We start from the raw sequence: 25450 nt of genomic DNA on the forward strand, positions 1-25450 counted from the left end.
ATTTTTCAACACGTTTGAACGAGTTTTATATCTTGTTGTATTAACTTTAGCAAATAAAGACAGTCGTTTCCACCACATAACGACTTGTACTTCCTGGGAACAATTCTGAATGCTCTTGATATTACAAGAAGGAAACATGAATTGCACTCTGTTATGCTTTTTTTTTTTTTTCAAAATATTTTATACGTTTTATCATCTTGTGCAAAAATTCCGAGCTTAAGCACATTACTGAGAAAATTACTGGACAAGAATATTTTTTACCTACTTGCGTTATGCATCTATTTGCATAAGAGGCGGACTGAGGATGTCACTTAGACTTGAAGAAATTGGAAAAAAGCTGTACAGTGTACTGACATGCATACAAAGTAGCTGTGTGGGGACAGTGATAAAGTGGTGATGGAGTGATCATTGTCTCCTGTGTTGCTATTCATTGGAACTATCCTCTGGAGTGGGAACACATGATAGTGAGAGGAGTCTCTTAATCAATAGGCTCTGCAGCTATGCCTTTACATACACCAACAGAAAGGATAAGCCTTTTATCAATGCATTGTACCGAAACTGTTCTCAGATATCGATTAATCTGTCCTCAGTGCTGCACATTATTTTTTTTCCCTTTAACCTGTCTGTCAGTGATTTGTCTGCAGTGCTACAATAAATCTGACAGTGGTCCTCTTTGCTGCAGAAAATTCCTGTCTGATCTCAGCTACAATGAGAGTTTTCACTGCAGACTGCACTGGCCTCTGCTACTGTATGCTGGTCATAAGCATGTGGTGAAAGGAATCCTTTAACAATACGCTTTAGATAAGAAGATCAATACCACTCTTAATGTCTGTATGGTTAATATGAGGCTGATGTCAGCAGCCAGTTTGAATATTTTAACACAAAGACTGGAAACAGCTTCTAAAACTCACTAATGAACAAACTTCCTGGAAGATACTGCAGACATGTAACCTGCTGTAAAACCACAATGTGTTGTTGTTGCACTTAGTTCTTCCTTATGCAGTAAACAAATGTCATATGACATGTTTGCTTGTGAGCTTTAGATGTGCGATCACTGTTTCTGGTCTTGGTGCTAAGTTAAGCGAACAAAGAGTTGGCTGTAGCTTCATATTTGCCATAAAAATCTACTCATCTAATTCTGCCAGAACGCGGTTAAGCTTATTTCCCAAACCGTCAAACAGTCAGTTTACATTCTCCTCCTTTCTTCCATCCATTAGTGATGAGTTCTTTAGCCTTGAAGATAGTCAAGCTCTCCGGTACTCTTTGCTGTTCATAAGAAAGCCAAACAGCAGCAGTGCCCCTTTCATCGCTCTGTCCAAGGCTTCAGTAGTTGTCTTGTGGAGGTGTACTCTAACCTGCCCTCAGCAGCCCGCCGTGATTAGCCAATAAATAACTAAACGCCTATCATAAATCAACGGGGAGAGCTCTGTCAGGGTGATTTTCACTGCAGTTTCTCTCTGAAAATCACTGCTGCTCTGAGAGAAGAAAGAGAGTGAGTGATGGAGAGAGGGTTGGCGTTGGTTCTTCATGTATTGTGGAAAAATGTTTTACCTTGAGACGTATTCTCCTTTGATCTGTCGATCTGCCGGTCAGTCATTATAACCTGCAGTATTTTTCCTGTTAGATTAAAACTGTGACAAAGCTGCCACTAGACTATCCATTGGCAGCAAAATGCTGCTGTGATTAGCACTGTCACCTCACAGCTCAATGAACCTGGGCTGGAATCTCAGCTGGGGCCTTTCTGTGTGGAGTTTGTATGATCTCTCTTTGCCTTTTTGGGTTTTCTTCAGATACTTCCACAGTGGAAAGACATGGTGAGGATAACTGGGGTCTTAAACTGGGTGGGTGAGTGTGAGTGTGCTTGGTAGTCTGTGTCTGTGTTATCCCAGTGATTGACCAGCAACCTGCCCAGGGTATTTCTATAATGAGTGTATTGATACTCCATAACATGATTCCATGTTATTTGGATATCTGTGTTTCATTTCAGCTTCTTGTGTTGATGAATGCACTGTCTACCGTCTTTCCCATCTTACCTGCAAGCTTTAAGCACCCTTCTCATTCTCTCAATGTCACCCTGTAATTGTGTCTCCTGCAGAAGAGAGCACAGAACAGTGACAAGGGTTGAGGAACTCATTTAGACGGGAGCACAGAAGCTGAGTGTGTAATGCTCTGTGCAAAACATGCACCCTTTCCATCAAGGCTGGCTTAGTTTCTGATCTCACCATGATCTGCATGTCATTAGAGATAACTGCAGCATTCAGCTCTGCATGTCTGCATGCTTCAATCCGAAAGGAAAAGTATGATAGGAGCAGAGTGGGAATATGAAGGCAGGGAATAACTGAGCAGTAGATTCTGACACCTCTGGACTTCTTTGTCAGCAGGGAGCACAAGCGAGACTGAGGAGAAATGAGGCAACGAGCAAAATGGGTCTCAGTGGAGGGAAGGAATGTGAAACGATGGAAGGACGTCATTTTTTGTAGTTTGATTCTTCATCATGAGACGTCTGTTTTCCATTCGGCGGGTCTTGAAGTTCATCATAACCAATCCACCCTCCCTCATCCATGCATCCTGTCTCCCTTCGATTTCCCCAGAGTCCTGTAGACAAGCCTTTATCTTGATACCCATCAAGGCCTCTGGTAGTGTGTTTCATCCACAACCCTGTCGAGTGTTATCTCCAGGTGGAGAGCTTGTCAAACTGTTTATTATTGCCACACTATCAGTGACGGGAGAGGGACATGACTGTGAGTGTTGGAGTGGAACTTGGGAGCAAGTTTGGGTGACAGACATGCTGAGTACGACAGCAGATAATAGGCGCTCCTCTCCAGGTTTTATCTCAGTTTCCATATAGGAAGCTTCAGGGATCAGAGTTACCAAAGTTTAAGCTGCGGAGGAGCAACGGAGCTGCAGCTTTTCACTGTTCAGCAACCTGTTGATTGTGCACCACTGAAGCTTTGGATGTGTGATACTGAAATGTGTATTAAAATGAGGTGCGAGCCTTAAAAAAGTGACCCTTCTGTTCAGGTGTTCAGTTCCTCAATTTGCTTTTGGTCAGTCCATCCTCTCTCAGTAGCCATGATTTTTCTACCTGTACTTTAATTATTGTGCCAATAATAATTTCAGGTAAATCATTTATAAATAAACAGAAAGGCAAAAGGCATGTTATTTAACCTTGTATATGATGAATTTGCAACCTAAAGTAGTGATTTCTCACAAATATTTTACCACACTGCTGTTTACATTCTGTGTAAGACTTAAACCATTTCACAGCTCAGTCTGAAGTTGTGTCAATTTATTTATAAGAGCCTTGTGGTTCACAGTATCAAAGGCTTTCTTAAAGTCGACTTAAAGTCTTCACTGTGGTGCTGAGCAGGTAGCACACCGTGGGTTTATCAGTGGGATTCACTCGAAACATCTGCCTGCTGTGGCTGAAAACAACACAGATGAAAGCAGTGAGACTGAACCAAAAAGGCAAGCTGTGGGCAGTAAAACCAAAACATTAAGTAAAAGCGACACTCAGTAGAGTTGAACTGCAGAGTCAAGTGATAAGTCTTTGTGGATTTCTCTCTGCAAGTGACACCTGCCACATTACACAGTCATGTGGTCCATTGTTCATGATGATTGGCCGTGAGGTGAAACCAAACCGCTAAATAAATAAACTGAATAAATGTCAGAAAGAAAGTGACAGAGCCGGGTTGAGAGAAAAACTAAAACTAAAAAGTTGAGTTTCTGCTCCCTGCCATTCACAGTTTACTCCATCAATGCCCTTCTGTCCCTGTGTGTCACCACTTTGGGCAAAAGGCTTTTCTCTCTTCGTCACTTGAACAGACATAAATACCCAATTGTTTCTTCCAGCTGTGACATTTCCATTTGGTAGGTCTACTTTCTGTGTGAGCATTCACAGCAGTGAATTGCATGTGACAGAAACTCAGCTTTCTATAGTTTTAGACTGTCAGTCCTATTTCAGTCCTGTCACGCGTGTAATGCATACTCGATGATCTTTTTATGTTGCATCGCTCTAAACAATGCACAGAGCACAGATTCTCATAGAAATGCATAAGCCACTATGTTAGGACAGTGTACACGTCTTGGTGCTGTCTTAATGCTGTCAGAAACGAGTTGCATTCAAACAGCCTCACAACGGCCAATTTTGTCTTGTTTGCTTTAAGTGTTAGCAAAAGGAAGCATGAGGTAATGTCACAGAAAACACGTTTTTATATAATTTTGATGAGGATTTACTCACTCCTCCAACAGCTCTCATCCTTTACACGCAACATTTTGTTTTTCCCTTACGCACACACACACTACACTGAAGACAAAAAGACTGAAGTAAAATCCAAATGAGATGCCAATTAACCTGCCTACAAGTAAATGGAAAGTCTTGTTCTCTTTGATGTCAGCAGACAGTGCGCTGTGTACTGAGACAGCTCTTATTGCCAGAGTAAAATGTCCTGAAACCTGCTGTTCTGTTTCAGTCCCCTGCAGACTGAATATTTTTGACAGACTGAAATGTACTAATTCAAAACTGCTGTCTGCCAAAGTTTAGATTCAGAGCAGCTCCATGCGGAGGCTGAGACATACTTTCAATTCTATCCAGAGAATGTAAACAGCTATAATGTTCACACCCTGCTGTGTTACAGCCCTCCAGAGATGGCCTCTGGCTTCATTTCTTGGGAGAAATTTTTGTCATTCTTACTGCCCTTTAAGTGAAGAGGCCTGTTATTACTCGAACATTGAACGCACCACAAATATTTCCAATTTCCGATCTGCCCATATCATAAACAGTGATCTGGAAATCAAATTAAAAGTATTTCTTGCGTATAATCATTGGTGAAATGTGAAACTTCATGACCTCTCAGACAGTCTGGTGGAGACGATCTTCAGTCAAAACAATGTGGATAAAATCTTCTGTTATAACATGTGTAATTATATAAATATATATCATAATACCTAGAGGATAGTGTCTGTTTTGTCTAAGCCAGAGACTTGAATGCCTATAAGAAAATTCAATATGTCTGATGTTGTCATAAAGAAGTCCTTCCCAGAAACCAACATTTGCTGCAAAGATCAGTGTTTTCTATATTAACAAAGCATTAAAAAATATGTAATGTGATGAACCCATTGAGAATTATCGCTAAACTCTGTAGTTTCTGCAGTTCTGCAGAGCATCTCAGCTCATTGTTTTCCAGCCTTTTTTGGGTTTGGCCTCCAGCTACTTTACTGTCGTGGTGAACTCTCACTGTGCTTATCATCCTCGTTTTCTTCCACAGCAGGCATCCGTTTTATCAAAGAAAAACCCTGAAAAGCCACTGTGCACTCTCTGCTCAGGACCAGCAGCAGACAGACATAGATGGTAAACATAGTGAAACCTTTAGCAGCTAAAGAACACAGATATCCCCCCGGAATTTGGTGGGGACCAAAACAACACATCTAGAAGACAGAGAATATTGGACTTACATCATCAGGTGGCAAAACATGACTCCCAATGAATGCGGATGTTTCTTAGTGTCTGCTGATGTATAGTTTGCTGAAATGTTTGACATATTAGCTGTACAAAGTGATAATGTAGCAAGGCAGTGTTGTATTTACAACTTTAAGTGGCCACAAAGTGGTCAAAACTGTCAGTTAATATAGTTTTGAGGGAATAAATGGACATTGAAATAAAGAGTTGTGCGATCTGTTATAATGAAAATCTAGTTTTTTACCTTTCCGTATGGTGTGTTCTATTTGCTGGAGGAAGCAATGCATGTGTAAGATAAGCAGTCAGTGCCATGATGGAACATTTCCACCCTGAAGCTACAGTGTAACAGTGACTGTCTCAAAAACACAAATTCAAACAGGAAGGATTTCATATGTCACAAACTTTAGGAGCCTTTCCTGTCAACTTGCAGGGTGGTGTATCATCATTCTTCTTCTGGTCCAGACATGTATGACTGAAACACACCAACACAACAACTTACTTTCATGTTGTGTAGTAGTAACTCTACAGTGTTTGAGCAGAGTTGCAAGTGAGCTGGTGTGCCCGAGCTGCAGCTTTTAGTAGAGTTGTGGGTGAAGAGGGACTGACAACGGTACAAAATTACATCTAAGCTATTGTATGGTATGAAGGCTTTATTTGAATGGAAAAAAAATCTAAAGATGTAACTTTGACACATAAGTGAGACTTTAGGAAGTTTAAATGTGAGACTTTTGTATTTTTCGTTTCTTTCAGGCAGATTTGACCTCTTGAAGTAAAGTTATGACATTATGGCATCCTTGTTTTATGACTAAGTTAGTGGCTATAATGATACTCAAAAGTCTGAGTATCAGCTCACAGCCATGAGCTACGATGTTACTACACCAGCCTGGTCATACTACGTGTCTTCATTAACAGTCCACTCTCCTCTTTAAGTGAAAAATGTCTCCTCTCACCTACTCCTCTCCTCTGGATGTAAAAATCTTAACCCTGCAGTGCAGCTGCTGTATGTGGGAAGACCAACAAATTGCTGAGGTCTGAGAGTCAAGTGTTCCTTTGCACTGTGATGGGTCCTCCTGCTCTCACATCAGCACAATGGAAGCTATTCTGTGAAACATGGTTGCCATTTTCTTCATGGCTCGTGATTGCATATTTCTGAGCAAAGAGAAATAAACACATATATAACACTCCTCCTAACACACCTTTTAAAATACTCTTATAATTTTTCTTTCCTTTCTCCTTCCTATTTACACATAAAACTGTCCTATATTCACACACCTAACATTCACAATATCTCTTTTTCTATTTCTATTTGATGGAAACCATGAGTCTAGTGGAGTGAAGTGGATATTTTCCCCAGGCCCCTGATAATACCTGTATAATTAGTTGAGCGCGGCATTATATCACTTTGTTATTGAGAAAAAATGGAAAGCATTCCAGTGTGTGGAGGATTAGTCGATATTCAATTAACCCAGGCAGACAGTCATGGTGACCGTTTATCAATACCTCTTTTAACTGCACACCCTCGGCATGCTTAATTAAACTTGCCATTAATAGCATCAAACAAGTGAGCAAACTAACAACACAAACACTCGGGCCAAGTTTTGAAAAGTGAGCCAAATCCACTAGAGCACCGATGGGAGAACTGGTTTATTTAAGGGAGTCAGCTCAGCTCCTGCGCTAGCCGAAGGTCTCTGCCACGGTCATCCATGCTATTCGCCTGGTTGTAGAGACAGTGGAGGACTTTGTGTGTTTTGGACACGCCGCAATTATGTGTCCTCAAAGTATTTGTCTGGCTATTGATGCGTATCTGGGACACGTCACAACCCTAGACCCTAAAATCATTAATTTCCTTGCATTCCACAGTTGAGCACATGGAAGCCCTGCATAGATAGCTCTGAGCGCACAGTGATTTTGGCCTCGCATGAAGGAGCTGTCACAGTTTAAGAAAAGCAACTACTTTGCTAATAACGAGAGCCTTCTATGTAAAGCAAGAACTGGAGATGACCCTCACTGGTAACCTTTGATACAGATCGTGCCACATTTGTCCTTTGCTAATCAGCTATAAACCAGGGCAAGAGCACCAATCGGGGGCAGTGATGGGACTGTCTAGACGACGATAATGATCTGCTAGCATGTGATCAAACATGCTTGTGCTGCTGTAGATCTTCTCCACTAACAGTAATAATCACCCCATTTGGAGATAACTGGCTGTGAGCTGAAAGGCTGACATTATGACAGACAATGCAGAAATGTGTCATAAGGAGACCAGAAATAGACGGCAGAGCAGTAGAAACAGTGACATGCAACAAAACAAGCACTGCTGCAAAACTGTATATGCATGGTCGCTAATACGTGTTGGGCTGTAACTAATCATTTTTAGTAATGCTGATGCTGCTGGTCAACCCATTTAGAATTTCTTTATACTAAAAACATCCTGAGGAAGTGCTATAAAATAATCACCAGACAGTTTTCTTTTAGTTCCCAGACAGAATGTTCCTCTTAACCCTCATGTCGTCCTGCAGGTCAAAGTTGACCCGTTTTAAAGTTTGAAAATGTAGAAAAAAAAAGCTATTTCACAGTGAAACTTTTGATGTCCACATTTTCAACATTTTTGGGAAATTTTTGAAAACTTCTTGGTGGAAAAAAAGAAATGTTAAAAATGTTCTTAAAGAAAATATTAGAAGTTTTACTGAGATATATGTAATCCCTTTAGATATTTTTAGGATTTTTTGGAAGACTTTTGCTCATTTTTTGAAAATATTTACAAGACGTGTCTTGCCAAATTTGGGGGATTTTTTAAAAATAAAACTTTTTAAGGGAAACTTTTAGGGAATTATTGCAATTTTCTTCCTAAAGGTTTTGCAAATTTTCAGAAATTTGGGGGATTTTTTCAGACAAGGAAACAATATTTTTTGGTGCCTGTAAATGAGGACAACAGGAGGGTTAAATGCAGGATCAAGTTCTTTAAAGACACTCTCAAAATATTCCTAAAACATTTTCCAAATGCTGCATTGAGAATATCCATCCTTTGTTATCATGCAACATTGCAGAAATGTTCTACAGAGGAACGTTCTAAACAGCAGCATCATCAAAACATCCTCAGAATATTGCAGGCAAAATGATCCACCTTTGTTAATATATCAAATCATAGGAAAATTTGATATATTCTGTGATTTGAGGTCTTGAAAACATTTTTTGAATGCTGGTTTAAGAATGTTCTTTTATTATCATGGAACATAAGCCGACAACATCCTCCAAACATCCTCGAAATGTTAAAATGTTCTGTTAACTTTTAACATCATAGGGACATTATTTGAAATTACTATTACTATTACTATTACTAATACTATTATTATTATTATTATTATTATTATTATTATTATTATTATTATTATTATTATTATTATTATTATTATTATTATTAATAATAATAATAATAATAATAATAATTTGTAAATAATGTTGTGGGAACATTCCCTTCTTGCTGACTTTATTAGGTGCTGTGGGTGTAAACCTGCCACTAGCTGTGTAATACACTCTATTACCAACAACAACAACAACCTCCAGCAACAACCTACCACACTGAAAATTTCAAGTTTTGCAGAGGATTTGGATTCAGCTGTAAGGCAGACCTGCTAGTTATTTTCAGGGAATTTTCAGTTTTAATAGCAGTGCTCGCCTCTCTGCATTCAAACGTCCCACCAGAAAGATCTCCTCTGTCACTGTTTTGAGGTAACACCAAAGCACATCCTTTGCTTAGCCCCACTCAATATGATTGCAATTAAAAGAAATACAAACAAGCCAGAGCATTTTTCCATACAGTAGAATGATAGTGAACTATGTGAGACTAGGTCTAAAGTGAACTTGACGTCTAATAGATATATTGTCAGGATATTCACTAAAATAGGTGAAAATGGAGATGTGCTGTTAATTGTTTTTTTATTTATTTACCCACCCAAAAAAAGTCTGATAAATATTATCAATCCAAAGATATTCTATTTACAAGGATATAGAACACTGATAAAACTTTAAATCGTTTTACTTGAAGCTTTGGATGCAGAGTGTTTGGCATGTTTACTTGATGGCTTACATAATTAATTACTTACCGAAAATATCATGAAGATTCTGTTGACAGACTTTCACTACTACTTCAGATCTGGAGAAAATGCTGCTTGGGTCCACTGCTACACAGGTCTTTGAAGCTCTGTGCTTTTTAACTTTTGTGCTTTGATAATACAGTGTGCCTTTAATGTTTTTGGTAATTAGCTCTCGCCATAGATATTGACATGTGGTAAATAAACTAGAAATTTGATAGAGAAATCATTTACAGATGCAGTCTTGTTGTGGTCTCTTTAGTCTCGGGCTATATGTTGTTATACCGTCCAACAACGTACTGACACTGACTGTATAGAGTATAAAAGCTGAGTTAAAGTAGACCAGTGAAGGCCACAGCAATGGGCCCCTGTCTGATAGTAACGCAGACATAAACCGTAACACCAGCGCTCTAAGGATTTTATCATAAACCAGTCGGTGGTGAACAAACTACCGGAGTAACTAACAAGTTTAGTGTCTCATTTCATTGTCAGTCTCACACACTCGCTGTCCCATCTTTGTTTGTCTCTCTGTGCCATTGTGTGAATACAAATGAACACTGAGCCGTTATCACCTGAGCCTCGGATGACAGCGTCTGAGTGATGTATCGCTCATCTGCCTCAGCTTCGTGCCAGACAGGATGTGTTTTCTAACTTAGGAAATGAAAATGTCAAATGCAGATTCTGAATTGTGATGGCTCAGCAATATCCACAATTGCTTGAAGTTACAGCGAGCCGCTCCCACTCTCTAACCTTTTGTATGTGTGATGGAATTTTACAGTTGTACAGATAAGAATTGATGGCGGTGGTGTTTGTTTACTCGGCCCACAGATAAGCTGAAATATAATCCTTCCAACAGTTTTTGATCAAAAAGTAAAGCTCTACTATGTTCTCTCCGCAGCCCAATTGTAATTCTCTGGGCCTCTTCTCTTTGTGTTTAGCCCATTAGAGGGCTGTCCCTGTGTCCTCTGCTAAGTTTGCTCTGAGAGTTGAAATGTTTTCCCCTTGGGCGCCTTGTGCCAGCCCCCTTCCCCTTCCACCGATGTGGGGGTGAGCTTTCCCAGGACAAAGAGATGGATATATAATGGAATGAAAAAAGAGGGGGGCGGGAGAGACAAAAAGACAGCGGGAGTGTGAGTGCGATGGAGGAAGGGAAAGTGGGAGCACAAGTGAAAAGATACAGAGGGCCTGACAAGTGCTTGTCAAAGGGTTCAATACTGCTGCCAAGCTCTGAGTGTGGGGACACAGAGAGAGGAATAAGTAGAGAGAAACAATCCGTGCTTTTTTCGCTTGTACAGACCCAATTGCTAACTCATTACAGACTCCACAGGGTGTGGGATACACACCACACAGAGTAGTTAGAGAGTTGCCGGAGAGCCGCTCAGTCCAACTGCAGCCCCTGTCTCCCCTGGTCCTCCAGCACATGGTACAGTCCATTTAAAAGGCTGCATGTCATCTCAGTGTGTGCAGGGTCCTCTGTGAGAGCAGCTGCTCACAGCGCATTCTCCTCACAGGGAGCATTCACTTTCCCCTCTGCCTGCTGGGCTGCATCTCTTTTTCTTCTCTGTCTTTTTTCTCCCTCTCTTTCTCTCTCTGCTTTCTCTGCTTCCTCTCTTTCTCCCGCGCTCACTCTTTTCCTCCTCTGCTGCACACGTGTCCTCTCTGACTGACTGGTGCTCGGCCACACAGACGTTGTTCTTTATGCAGTAACAGGTAGACATCATCTCTGTGCTGCTCAGCGCAGAACAGAAAAGGGATTGGTGATTTTTTTTTTCTTTTTATGTGCGAAGTAAACTGTGAGAGAAGAAGCGCAGGTGGAGGTGGAGGAGGAAGAGGAGAGAGGGGAAAGGAGGTGTTGGAGGAGGAGAGAGGGTCTCAGCTTCACCCCCTGTAATGCTCCTCTTGACACCATGCTGCTCTGTGTGGATTTGGTCCTCAGGGGAAAATCCTTAAAATGATGGAAGACAACAAACAGCTGGCACAGAGGATTGATGGGGCCATCCAGTCTGCCAGTCAGGAAGTGACCAACCTCCGCTCCGAGCTCTCTGCCACCAGCCGCAGACTGGCAGAGCTGGGCGCCAGCAGCCCCCCTGCCTTGGAGAACCACCACCAGCACAACCACCACGATGACAGCCTTCACTACCGGGGTGAGTGTCACAGCATGTACATGTATGTATGAGTGTGTGCATGCTCCCACCTAATCCCCCTGCCTCTTTCTGTCTGCATATATGTGTGTTAGAGTGAGAACATGAACATGTGTGGCTGCTTGGAAATCAACAGTGGGAAGCATTCGGAGAATGTGCAGTGGGGTTACTAATACCGTTCCACCGTTCCTTCTCTGACTTATTTTTCCCTAAACTCAGTATGAGAATGACAGCGGAAAAGGCAGCAGATTGAAAGGAAAGAGAACAAGAGACAGACTGAGGAGTGTTGTTATTAGACGGGAGGGGTTCGGGTTAGAGAGCGTGGGCCAGAGTCGACCAGGGTTTGGTTTCCCAGGCAGCAGCTGGGCTCCTCTGGGGCTGCACTCCCTCCAGCTCTGGCTCCTTCTCTACTCTCGCTCCGACTCTGGCAACGGGTCTGTAAGGAGAAACTGAGCTTCAGGCCCAGAAAACTGCATGCCAACATCTCTGAAGGAAGCTGGCGACACCATGGCACCGTCACTTAGCTGGGAAAGAGATGTGATGAATGAGGAATGAGTTTCAAACTTGAGTTTTCATGGGACTGCTCGTTGTGGCTTCACTGACTCAAAATACTTCATTCTGGCTTCATGTTATACTCTCTAATACCTCTCTTGTTGCTATAAGTAATAGCTTAGAGACCATTTTAGATTTAGTTGTTGCATGACTGTGCCTGTGTCTAATTAAACCTTCTTTCGACATTCTGGTGAGCTGCTTTTATACAGCTGACATCTTGGATTCATTAATGATAAGTTTTATTGTGTTTGAGTGGAACAAGAGCGATGAGGGAAATCTAGTTTTCCTCTTGCCCTGATGTGTGAACAGTAAAAACCTCAGTTTGTGATTCAATCAGTTTATTGAGCAACTACTTAGTCAATGCAAACTTCTAGCAGAACATAGGTTGCAGGAGAAGTTAGATTTTGAACTGCCTGCATGTACAGACAGCCTGACTTGCTGAAATAGCGAAGAAGTCCTATGAACTCGCAGCGTCTGTGTTCTGTGTTTGATTTGGATATGTTTGGAAGCCCAAGAGTTTTGGAGATCAAACCCTATCAGGCAGGTCACTGTCAGTGCCTGTTTAATTCTTGGCAATCTTAGAAGTGTGGACTCTGAAAGTCACAGGAGTTTACCAGGCAGGGAAGGTGTAATGAAAAGGTACAAGATAACTCAGCTGCACTGAGTTATCTGCTGTGTCCATCCAGCTCGCTCTCTGTCTCGGTCTTGTTCGAGCAGTGTTAACAGGCCGCCTGACATTCCCACATTCCTGAATGTCAGGGCGCTGATGTCATATTTCCTGTTCCCAGAGGCCAGGCCAGCAGTCAGGTGACTGATCAAACCAAGCACAACCCCTTCACGTCCCTCTTCTCCTTTAAATGTAAACCTGCATAGAGAGGTTTGAGCCCGAGAGCCGCTTAGCTCGGATGTATTATTTTTAAGATTTTAAGTTTAAGGTGATTTGCCTGAGAGATCTCTCGGTTAGGCAGTTTGGGGTGTGATGAGCCAGCACCAGCGTCCAGTGGCTTAGGGAGATTAAATGTTCTTTAGGTGTGTATCCCTCCCCAGGCCTGGCTGTTTGTTAGTCCATTTGTTGGCTCTGCCCTGTGCGGGATCAAAGCAGAGGTATTTTAATATGCATGAGCTGACTTCCTGTAAATATATTACACTGTGCCAAAATGTCAGAAATTCTGCTGTGTTTCGCCTCCCTGTGGAGCTACAATAACGCCTCTGACAGACGTCCAATAAGGCCATAAACAGCACTTCAGCCTGCTGTTCATGTTGCCCTGTCTGTCCTTCTATCTGAACTAAACGAGGAACAAGAGGATAAATCACCCCAAACTTTCAGTCTCTTCACTGCCACTGTCATTTTTCTTTTGTACATTTTGTGTAATTTTTCTGTCCATGCTTAAAACAGATAGTTTTTTTTATGTCTTGTAGTTTTTTTAAAGTACAGTAGAGTCAGTTGAAAGGTCTTTGGCTGACTATTAGGAACGACCAGTCTCCTTTTATTCAAGCTATTGACAGTAATGTATTCATTGCCAGGGTGATGGCACCCTTTTATTATTGGCCCTTCCTCTTAATCCATCACATTGATGTCTAGACCTTGTTTAACATTCCTACAAGACGTGGATGTTTCCACACTAATCGACTGCATCGCTGCCATATCTGTCCAACTGACTTGCGAGGAAAAACACACACACACACACACACACACACACACACACACACACACATATCCAGCCTGCTCTCAATTTGTCTCAGTGAACAGGAGATGTCTGAAAATATTTGGTCCTCTAAAATCAATGTGGACTAACCTTATGGAGTATTACTTTATTTATACTTGGTAGATCAGTGGCTTGCAGTCTGTCGGTGGGAAAGTGCTCATCACAGACTCATGGGAACCTGCCAATACTAATCCATAAACCTTTCTTAAACACAACCGTAAGGCAGCTGTTAGTGAGTCATTCAGCATGGGGAGCATGGGTGACTCTTGGCTACTTAAAAACAGAGCACAGTTTGTTAAACACGAAGGGGAAGAACACTGATGCATGTATAAATTCATCAATTTTCACATGTCCCGGTTACAGTTGGTTTCTAGTGAAGGTAAAATGAGGGGAAACACGAAGTTTCACAAAGTGAGAGGAGCTGATTTTTGACATAGACAGTATTTGATGGAGGATGAAATTCCTCAGGCTGAACAAAATATGACCAGCTGTCTTTTAAAATGTCTGGTTCGCTGATGGGAAGGTACGAGATGAGAGGTCGACTGCAACTCCCAAAGAGTGTTCAGGTGAGAAGGTTCACAGCTTATCAGAGGTTAAAGTTTGGTTAATTGTGTTGCCGAACAGCAAGTGGAGGCTAAAAAGAAGGATTTAACTGTCGAAGTAAGTTCACTTCCAGATTTGGGGCCAGTTTTTGATGAATCCAGCAACTGTAGCTGTGTATTTATTGATGACAAGATCCTCTGAATTTGTTACAGGTCTGATCTTCACCGTTAATTAGTTTGTCCTCCATGGTGACGGTGGAGGAAACTCATTGTGATTGTAGTATTAACAGCAAAACACCATACGAAACATAAATATGGATTTCTGATAAACACCTCTAATGGTTATTATAGTGTTGTGAAATGATTTAGGAGACTCCAGTGTCGCCAAGGATGCCTTTGATTTTTTTCCGTCTTGTTTGCAACGTAGTCCTTGTTTCCGCAGTGCACCATTGTTCTGCTAATGCAACTTGAAAAACAAACCAAAAAATATAACTTTTGTTCATAAAGCACGCTCCACAATTTCTCTACTTGTTACCATAATATTTTAAGGCACATTGGAAATATAATTGAACTTTCACACTCTTCCAAAATGAGCTACTCCACCAACTTCTCTGTTATTGCTGCTTGTGAGAGATATAACTAAATACCAGGATATTGTATGCGGCCACAGAGGAGGAGAAGGCACACTCCAAACTGTACAGCGTGCTGTAAGGCATGCATGTTGATTAAATATTCTCTAAAAGTGATTATCTTTTCTCCATAGAGGAGAGGCTGCGCTGGCTCTAATGCTCTCTGCAGCAGAGTAATTGTAAAGAAGTATCCTCTCCCCATCTGGCCTGAGTTTGTCAGAGGCCCAAGTCTCTCATTACTTCATCGTGCACATGAGCAGGGCTGGGAACACACTGCCAAACTACAGGGGCAAAAAATCCCATTCACTCCGGCTCTTTCTCTTTTCTTTGCAACACTCTCGGGGGACCACCCGCCTTCCTGCTCGCTGTCCACATGCAGAGCAACTATGCAATGCACTGTAAGCTTCCCCCTGTATCCACCAGCACCCCTCCCCGATATTCCCCCGCCTGGGCTCCCTCGGCCACGCCCTGTCTGTGGTCAATGCCATGTGAGAGAAACTGTGTCCAAACAATAGCCAGAGAAAGGCAGACCCTCACTCCCCCAACATTTCTCCCTCTCTCTTCCTCTTCCACACTAGACTTCCTCCAGTAAAAGAACTAATCACGGCATGGCAGGGACTCCAATACCAGATGGAAATACTGGCACTGGTGGGTGGGAGGATTTGCTCTTAGTTTTGGAAAACATGCCGACAAAAGTGATGTTGTCAAACACGGAGGCACTGCTTTTATATTTAGAGCTGCAGAGCTGATTATGCTCCTAAATGATGATAAGCTGATCACAGTTTTCTTTTTCTTACATAATTTTGTTAGATGATTAAGTGCAGACTATTACAAAAAGCCAAGTATAATATTGAGTCTATGATTACTTCAGTATGTCGTGAATAGCTGCAAAATCTATGAGAAAATCTGCGAACGGATTAAGTGGAAACACCAAAACCGTTATGACAGATACATACAATATATGAGCAAACAAATACTGCTACTTGGCTATATGGACCGTCTTTATTGCAGTGTTTCCAGTTTAGTCATTTCATAGATAGGGCCCTTTTTCATTAAGTGTTTAATTTATTTTGTCTTCCATATTTTTTTCAAATTTTGTTGAATATCTGCACTTAATAACTGAAAAATGCAGAGAAATGCTTACTTTTGCGGTTTGTTCTACAGAGGCTGATAATGGTCTTAAATAAATAATGACTATGTGATTATTTGTTTTGCTTTGTAATGGAATGCAAGCCCCAGTAATGAACTGACGGAGTGGCTGTCAGTGGGAGTAGAAAACCGGTGGACTTTGAGTTTCCACTCTTGAATTCAGCAGCCCAGAGAACGGGGAGGACAACTGGGTGGCACATATTCACCCTCATGCAGATACAGGACCAGAGGAAGCCAAACTGTATTGCTTCGATTGCTTTGAAATCTTTCCAAGTTTGCGGTCATCAGGAAGGCGTTACTAATTTCATGTCGCAGCGTTCGTAGAGGTCCAGAGGTGACAGATGACAGCTGACCTCAGCATGTCTTATAGGTCTATTAGCAGAGGTGACAGAAGTGCCCCGGACACCAGCTGCCCGTGGCATTCCTTGGGTTTGGTTTGGGTGGCAGATGGCTGCAGCGCCATCACTATGCAGCCCATGTTGTAAACTGCCACCTTGGAGAGAATGAGCCCGCAAAAAAGCCAGGCAGGCAGGTATACAGCCAGACAGGCAGTGGAGCAGAACCAGAAAAAGGGAGCTGCAAGAAAGATGCCAACTCTGAGGCAGGGTACATCTCCAACAGACATTCCTCCGCACTTGAATTTTCCAGGCAAGCTTTATCTGAATGAAACTTCACAGAGCAAGCCAGCGAAAGCCATTTCAAGGAGAACTGAGGAGTACTTTAACCGTTACACTAAGCATTGAATTGCTTTCCGGTATGACACTCTGCCTCTGCGATGATATTATTCCTATCAGTGAGACTGATATGTCTCTGTATGCTAATTATATCCACAGAAGCCAAAGTGCTCATTTAACTATTTCCTTCCCACTGGCTCCAAACAGTCTTGGGTTCCCAGATGATTTTTGATGAAACTGGCATTTAATATGGATTTCCTGTGTAAGGTCATAACTTGGGTTAAGAGAGTGGCTTTTATTAGCAGGGGAGTACGCAGAGAGAGAGAGGAATACACTAATGAGGATGTGCCTCGCTGTTATCACTCCTTCTTACCGTACTTTTCTCACCCATTTCCCTCACATCATAACTTTGCATGCAGTAAAGTATTCTAAGGAAACTGACTGAAGACAATGAGATGAGGAAAACTCTGCATAACTTAAGTGTGTATCCTGTGTTTATCATCACCATATGTTAGAGTAAAGAATTTATGTTCTGGACTGGTTGATGTATTACTTCCTGGTTGTGTTTTATGGATCTACTATGTTTCACCTCTATCATGTGCGTCTGGAAAGGATCAAACTGTACGTCCAGGATGGGGAATCTTGCAACACTTACGAGGATTTCCTTGACTCTGGCTGAAGTGGTAGAAGACAGTGTACTGGGAGGAAGGATGAGGCTTTATGATAGTACAGGTTTCAGACTGAAGCCCAGCGCCTCAGAGGCTCACGTTGTGGATGATATCTCCATTAATGAAACACACGGGGCACACTAGTCAGAGAGATTTATTGTATGTCTGTGCTCACACAAAAAAATGAGCTCTGACAGAGTGTTTAGTATGATTCTCCCAAGTGGGATGTTTCAAGGCCACTGCCTGGGTGTTGTAGTGCCTGCTTCACAACAGGAGGTGCAGATAATGATCAGGCTTTAAGAACCCATCTCCCCCATCTCCCCCATGCCTACACTCTACGCATCTAGCCCTTCATTTTCACCTTAAATCATCCAAATCCCTGTTGAGTCCCAACTTCAAACAGTTGCCACTCTCAGAAACAGAGGAAGAGACAGACAGCGAGGGAGAAGAAGCCCGGCTGCCTTCACAACAGTCTCAGTTCATCCTATTAAAATGCCTCATTGCTTTAGCAGCGGAGACTTTTTATTGCTGCTGGTACATATTGTTGCCTTGGTTGCAGTTTAAATCCATTCCCAGAAGAGAATGGACCAGGCATGGAGGAAAATAAGTTTTGAGGAAATGCAGAACACCCCCTCCTGTATCCAGAGGATGCAAAGCGTGACATTCCAGCAGAGCAGAGGATAAGCAGAACACTTTTCTGCTTCTCTGAATCATCTGCTTCATGCAGGCCTCTTACAAGATTGATGGACTGAAGACATCTTGAATTGAGACAGTGTTGTACACCGTTGAACACCCGCTCATCCCATGAATGGCAAATGAGATGTCAGTCCCAGACATCCTCAAATCATGTAACTATTGTAGCAATCATTTATCCTGATGTAAACATGAAATTCTATTTAGAGTGTGCTGTTTATATGGTAACTGTATGAACAGTAGCTTCACTACAGGAAACAACAACCTTCAGGCAGCAACCTACATGCTGAATTTTTTTCCTGAACATTTAGCTCATGCATAAAGGCAACCCTGCTAGTTTTTCTTTGTGATTTATCCTTTTAATGACAGTTCTTGCCTCCCTATGTCCATAAAAACAATCCCCCATTGCTATTTTGAGATCACACCATTGCTGCATTGACGGAACACCTCCCAAAATGATTTTGATTGGTTCAAAGAAATGCAAACAAATCAGAGCAATTTTTTCTCTCTCTATATCAGAATAATAATGAGGTGCAGCCAGTTAGGCGTGACTATAAACAGAGCATGCATATAGTCTCTCAAATCAGAAAAAACTACGGCTGCAAATGTAATCTGCAGTCTTAAGATCATCACATAAAGCTCTGTCATGATTGGAGCTGTGATTAGGAAATTGATTATTAACTACAAATAAAAAAGAAACCATTTTTAAATTTGGTGTTTAATTTAAAAAAAGCTGAAACATTGCTTTCAAAATGTTAACTATTTACTAGTTTTCAATGACAGCTAAATGATGATTGTCAGGTTTTTAACTGCTGGTTGAACAAACAGTATAATTAATATGTCAGCTTGGAGTTTGGGAAATTTTGATGAACCATTACCCTACATTTTACTGCGAAACTAATCCTGACATAATCAAGAAATAATCTGCAAATTTTAATAATCAAAAATGTGGTTGGTAGTATGAAAGTGAACTTTTGGCTTGCTTGCAGCCTCTTAAATGTAAGAATTTTCAATTTTGCTGTTTTGTGCCCTTATAAGATGCCATTTTTGGGCTCTATGACCTTGAGATTGCAACAAAATAAGTGTTAAAAAGTGTAATTTGTTGCTACCCCATGTAGGATCTATGTCTGCGTGTAGTGGTTGTGGTTGTATCTTCACTTTGCTGCTGCCAGACTACAACAGATGGCTCACACTGCAGCACACCTCACTGTTTAGTTTCCTGGGGCACTCCACTGAGTGCCCCTGCTCACGTTGTTTCCAGTTACTCGAAAATGAATCAATCCAGTGTTTGAATTCATCATTAGGGAGAACATGGATTTCACAAATGAGATTACATAGTCCCGATAAACACGGCAGAAAAGTTAGAAAGGATTTGACTGAACTTTGTCTGGTTCTATCTGGAGTAAATCATCAGAATTTTTGGTCACATTTTTTGTTCCTGAGCCTCTTTATTGTTTTAATTTTACTTCATTTCCGTTTTACTCATGCTGTTTAATCTGTCAAGTTTTCTTTTAGGTTAAAACCCTTAGTGAGATATTACAAAACAGCATTAAATTTTAATGTTTCTGTTGACACTTCATCATTGCATCGCTGGGCCCCTGAAATGTTGACATCAAGCATGTAAGTGGGCTCCATCCCTGAATTATTTTTGGTCTGCCGCCTGAAGGCATTAGTTTGAAAGCATGCCTCTCCATTTTCTCCTGCTGAGGAGGTCCTACACAAATATTTATCAGGTCGCCAATTACTGTACCCTGCGTTCTCAGGCATATACACAAAAACAGCCCGCTGTTCCTCAGAGGAGAGGGTTTTGTGTGTGTTTTCCCTGTGAATCTGTTTATTGTTTGCAATTAGTGTCTGACTAAATTTTACCTCAAACCACATGTGCTCCACCAATATCCTAGGAGACAGCATGCAGTTTCTAAAAGCTTATGTGTGTTGTTAGAAGCATTTTTGTGTGTTCCCATTTTTGAGAAGCCGATTCACAAAGGCATCTTAACACCAGGCGTCTTTCTCACAACCAGAAAACAGTAATATCAGTGGTCAGAGAGATTGCTTTCTTTTGCTTAAAAGCGTCTGTTTTCAACCTCAAACGCCACATAAAATTAAAAGATTATTTGCCCCATGTTAACCCATGATATGCACATATAAATCATATTCATTGTTCTTTTTTAGGATAAAGACGTGTGCATTCACAATTAAAACAGACAAAAATGAAACCTGCTAATCTACTTCAGCTGATAGAACGACAATTCCAAACCGACTACAAATCTATGCAAAGGCTACTCTGTGAAACTGCTGTGGGCCATTTGATCCTGAATTATGCAAACTGCATTGAAAAATAGAAATTAAGCAATCAGCAGTTTTACTCTTTCCAGCTTTAGAGTATCTGCTTCCCATTGGGCTAATAGGGTAAACCAAGAGTATAGAAAGCTGTGTTAATATTCCCATCAGGCTACTGCTGACTTAGACTCATTGTATCAACATAATTTTAGTTTTCATGCATAGCAATAAGTCAAATTAATCTGTAAGACTCCTCTCTGCAGGGATTCATGCATTCACATTGATTCAGCGGCATGTCATTTTCTCATCAGGTGAGTTATTGTCAAGCTCAATATTTTGTTTAAATGTTCATATACATACAATAAAATGATGTGTGTGATGTACAAAAGCTCTTTTGCGAAGTCTGTTTCTTACTAAGCATTAAAAAAAAATATATATATATATGTATAAATTTTTCTGATGTATATTTAGAATTAAAAATACTGAGTAAGAAACAGACTTCACAAAAGACCTTTTGTGTCATTTTATTGTATGTTTTAGCCAAGAAAGTTTGTTGTCATTGTAACTTGTAATTGTACATTCATTGGAGTTTTTTCACTTTGACATCATTTTTATACCTTAAGCCAAGTTTCTAACTCTAATATCTTTGTCAAGGTAGCATTTTTAAATCTGTCCTGGTTAAACATGTTTCTTATTCATGCCTGGACATGCCCAACATTTGAACCTGAGAGACTCAATCTCACTAAATTCTGGATCCTGCATGCAGCTCAATTGTGTCTTTTTATTTGTATTTGACTCTTTCTGCTAAATAACTATGCAAACATCAGTTAGTACCCACACAAAGTTTGCAACTTCCACAGGGCCTCAAACAATAAGTTGAATTAATGTCATTACTGGGTTTTGTGTTCGGGTCACTTGTTTTCACTATACTATCAAATAAAAGGCCTCAGCGTGGAACAATAAAGCCTTGTCCTGGTTAATTAAATCTAGTTTTAAAGTTTTATTGCTCTAGTCAGTGTTATATGTTTGCTGTATATGTCTCTCATTCAATCTGTATGTAAAAAAAGTAACGCAAACTAAGAGACACACTGCAAATCCAGGGGCAGGAAAGTTAAACAACTTATTCAAATCCCACCAGCCAGTCCTGTCTTCACAGAATTACCTTCCTTTGAAACTGAACTGCATCCTCAGTTCTATTTTGAGGGGAATTTGGTTTTGAAATAGATGTAATTTGTCACTTTTGACATCGTAGGAAAGGTAATCAGTTTGAAAGAACCACAAAATGGTGGGATGCAGGAGAGGAGGATGGAATCTTTTACCCAGACAAATAGATTTTACGTCCCGTGATGGACAAGAGACATTATTGTCCGGCTTAAATTTAATTTTCACTCATTGTTTAGTTTTGGTTTCAGGTTATGTTTAGGAACAAAACTGCATTGTTATGTTTTGGAAAATATCCTACTTTGTTCCACATTTTTACATGCAAGAAGTTTGGTCAAGGTTAGGCAATAAACTAATTTGGTTACAGTTAGGAAAATATCATGGTTTGCGTAAAATGAGACACTTTTACTTCATAATTGAAGCTTCTCCTGTACTTTCTGGGTTACCACAGTGACAAATTCGCCCTGTCTAAGATATGGTTGATTGACTGAAAAAGAGCGACAGTAAAGCAACAAAATGAACGGCAAAGATACGTTGACCAGAAACATATTAACGAGCGCAGTCCAGTAGAAAATGTGTTCCTTTCAAAATGTAATTGATAATTCAGCGTAGTTGTGTAGGAACCTTAATTTGTGGGGACTGGGTTGAATCAGTAGGGGTCCACAGCACATCTTTGCCAGTTTTCCTGGCACCCATATCTTTCAAACTCCCTGCCCTCAGTTTGTGATGCAGGTTTTCCTTTCAAAATTGTAGTTTCCAAGCCCACGCAGAGATAACCCTAGTTAAGTTGCCACGGTTGTTTTCTGAAACTTCACCAAGCTCTGTTTCTCACGCGCTGAGTCATTCTCTGAGTGACTGGTTAATTCATTTCGACATGCAAAAATCGTCAGATTGCCGCTTTAAGCGCCATCATCCTTCTGCTATTCCCTCCTCTGTCGTCTAGTATTATTACCGCCACCACTCTCTGCTATTGGCCCTCTCATAGTTTGGATGACAGCTCCGACGACTGGACACAAGCGATGGAATCTTCCGTTCTGGCCACCGAACAATGAGCTCCATTCAACATGGCCACCGGTACTTGAAGTGGTGTGGGTTTTTTGGAGGAGGGTTTCAGATTCAGGGGTTTCCCACAGACTCCCCTAATTAACCGCAGCGAGAGACTCAGCTACTCTTTCTGTCCAGGAATGTACTCCCAAACCTCCAAGTATGCCACTGTTCCATCCCTGCTGAAAAAAATAGTTTTTTCCCCCAAACTACATCGCCTACACCAGATACACTAATGAGAACAAAGCTGTAAAACATTTGAACCGTCACTTTTGTCTGCGGTGGAGGGCTACCTGTCATACCTGTGTGTTTTACTGAGTAGAGTTTACCTGTGGGTCTAGCTGCGGGAAGGTACTTGCTCAATGAAACAATTTTTTTAAATGGGTATTGTGTAGCAGCGAGGACAGGCTCTATTACTTTCCCAGTATGAAGTTAATGTGTGCCACAGGGTTGCAGAACATCCACTGCTTTGTCAAAGAACCGGGCTGAAGGAGAGGAGCTGGGATGTGTGCAATTTACAGTCCACACCGAGGTCCTGGAGCAAAAGCCAGAAAACAAGAGTTGAGGAGAGACGAGGGGATAAATATTAGAGGTTATGAGGAAAGAGGCTGCGAGAAGGAAGGAGAGGAGGAGTCTCATGCTTTGCTCCATTATTAGACCGTGTGCTGCTGAATTGATTTTGAGGTCAGTCCATAAAGCACACTGCCTCAGTACTGTACTAACAGTGGCATCATTACGGCGTTATTAGCGCAGGGGGGTGACTGGCAGAAAGGGGAGGCTGGCAGGGCTATGTGGGAGTAATTTACAGGTGTGTTAAACATGGCTGCTGGTCCAGAAAGAGAGAAAAGAGCTGAGGTGGTGATCAGACTGTTGTCCAATTATCTTTAGAGACTAGCTGAACAGTTTTTGTCTCTTTTTACCTCCATCTTACGTTCATTTTCGGCATAAAGGTGCTTTATTTGATGTCATATGAAACCCATCCTGAGAGCTATACATGTAACAGGATACTAAGACACTACGTATAACTGCTTTCACTAGCAGTTATAGAAAAGGAGTTCAGATAATTTAATTAAGCAAAAATAACCAAGAAGATATGAGGGAATAAATGTATACTCTTAATATTATTAGGTAAAACACTGAAAAATAATAGTAATAATAGAATAATAGTAAAAAAAGTACTCACTATGCACATATGTCATTATATTAGTGCTTTATTCTACAGTTAGATACATTTTGAAAGAATTATCAGCATAATTAATAAGCATGAGTTGTATTTTGATGAAGATGAAACAGATTTTAACCTCTATCATGTATATATATATATATATATATATATATATATATATATATATATATATATATATATATATGTACATTCGCAACCTGAAAAATGACAACTATAGGTGGGAAACGTACAATATTTCACTCTTAATTTGTAGTGGAGCACAATTATAGCAAGTAATGAGCAAAGCACCTCAAAAGTACCTCATGTACAATACGTAATGTTTCCTTTGTTTGCTTTCCACTGCTTTGCATCAGCTGTGAAACATTCGCACAACTGTCAAAAGCACACCTTCAGAGTGTACATCCTTCCTTGTGAAGAAAAAGGAAGCAGTCTAATGTGGTGTTATGTGTCTGTCGCAACTGTATGACCTTGTGACTAGTTGAGCAAGACAAATAAAACAAGGTAGAAATGAATAAATAAAACTTAACCATATAAAGAAATCAAAACATCCCCACCAGTATGAGCACTGAGGCCCTCTACGGACTCTCTGTTTTGTTGAGTCGGACTCCACCTGGAATCAATTAGAGGTCCTGGTATTATCTGTTGCGCTCAAGTGACCATTAATTCCCATTAATCGATGTAACTTTTTCTTATTAGTCGTGTTTTGACCTTCAGCAAGTGAGCACAAGCCCAGTAGGGATTGAAGGTTCCACTCACACTGTGCTGACTTTATGAATAAATGAAAAGGTACCTGGAGCAGCAGACCTGGACAGTAATTATTATGAGGCTGGTTTCACTCTAATAGACTTACAGCTTTATGTAATACAGGTTATGAGTGTTCATTAGAAATTATTATAAGATGCTCTTATGAAAATCAAATAGTTTTGAGATGTTTCCGACCACCGCTACTGTCATGTGGGAAAATTCCAACCATCTCAAAGCTGAAGTCAAAATGTGCTCCAAAATTACAGCTCATTTCTGAGACGTTTATGGGTACATAGTTTGTAGCGTGTTTTGCAAGAGGGAATGTGGGAATTTGGATCGTTCCAGATATGTCATCCATCTCACACGGATAAACTGTTTGGACAGCTTCAGCAAGGCCGTACACACACAGGAGTTCAGCCCTTTGTACTGCAACATCTGAGTGCTTCGTTTTATTGTTGTGCATGCCAGCAGCAAGGGGAAATGTTGAGAAACGAGTCTTTTGTCAGTGTTTGTGAATGCATGTAAGTTCTGATGCCTCTGCGTTGTTTCCTTGCACTGTGGGGCTTTTCTATATTTCAAATTCCCATGAGCTCACAAACACACTCCTACTTAACTTTCCTCATCTTTGTGCTGATTATAACTTAAACTATACATATGTCCAAACTGTTTTATAATTATTTACAGGCACAGATGCTCTTCTCTGTAGGCCTGCTGATGGAAGAATATTTTTGG

At 40.9% G+C, this 25450-nt stretch overlaps 1 protein-coding gene across 3 annotated transcripts in view; it reads left to right on the forward strand.

Moving 5' to 3' along the window:
- Positions 1–25450, forward strand: part of LOC111588010 (kazrin-like) — a 117675-nt gene that overhangs the window by 45190 nt on the left and 47035 nt on the right. For all 3 annotated transcript variants that reach the window (XR_008601634.1, XM_023298106.3, XM_023298107.3), the window contains exon 4: positions 11486–11693. Coding sequence is in view for 2 of the 3 variants with exons in the window: in XM_023298106.3 (XP_023153874.3) it covers positions 11486–11693 (208 nt within the window). In the remaining variant the exon portion in view is untranslated. The remainder of the gene's footprint in view (positions 1–11485; positions 11694–25450) is intronic.

This window comes from Amphiprion ocellaris, chromosome 5 (genome assembly GCF_022539595.1).
Source record: "Amphiprion ocellaris isolate individual 3 ecotype Okinawa chromosome 5, ASM2253959v1, whole genome shotgun sequence".
NCBI lineage: Eukaryota > Metazoa > Chordata > Actinopteri > Pomacentridae > Amphiprion > Amphiprion ocellaris.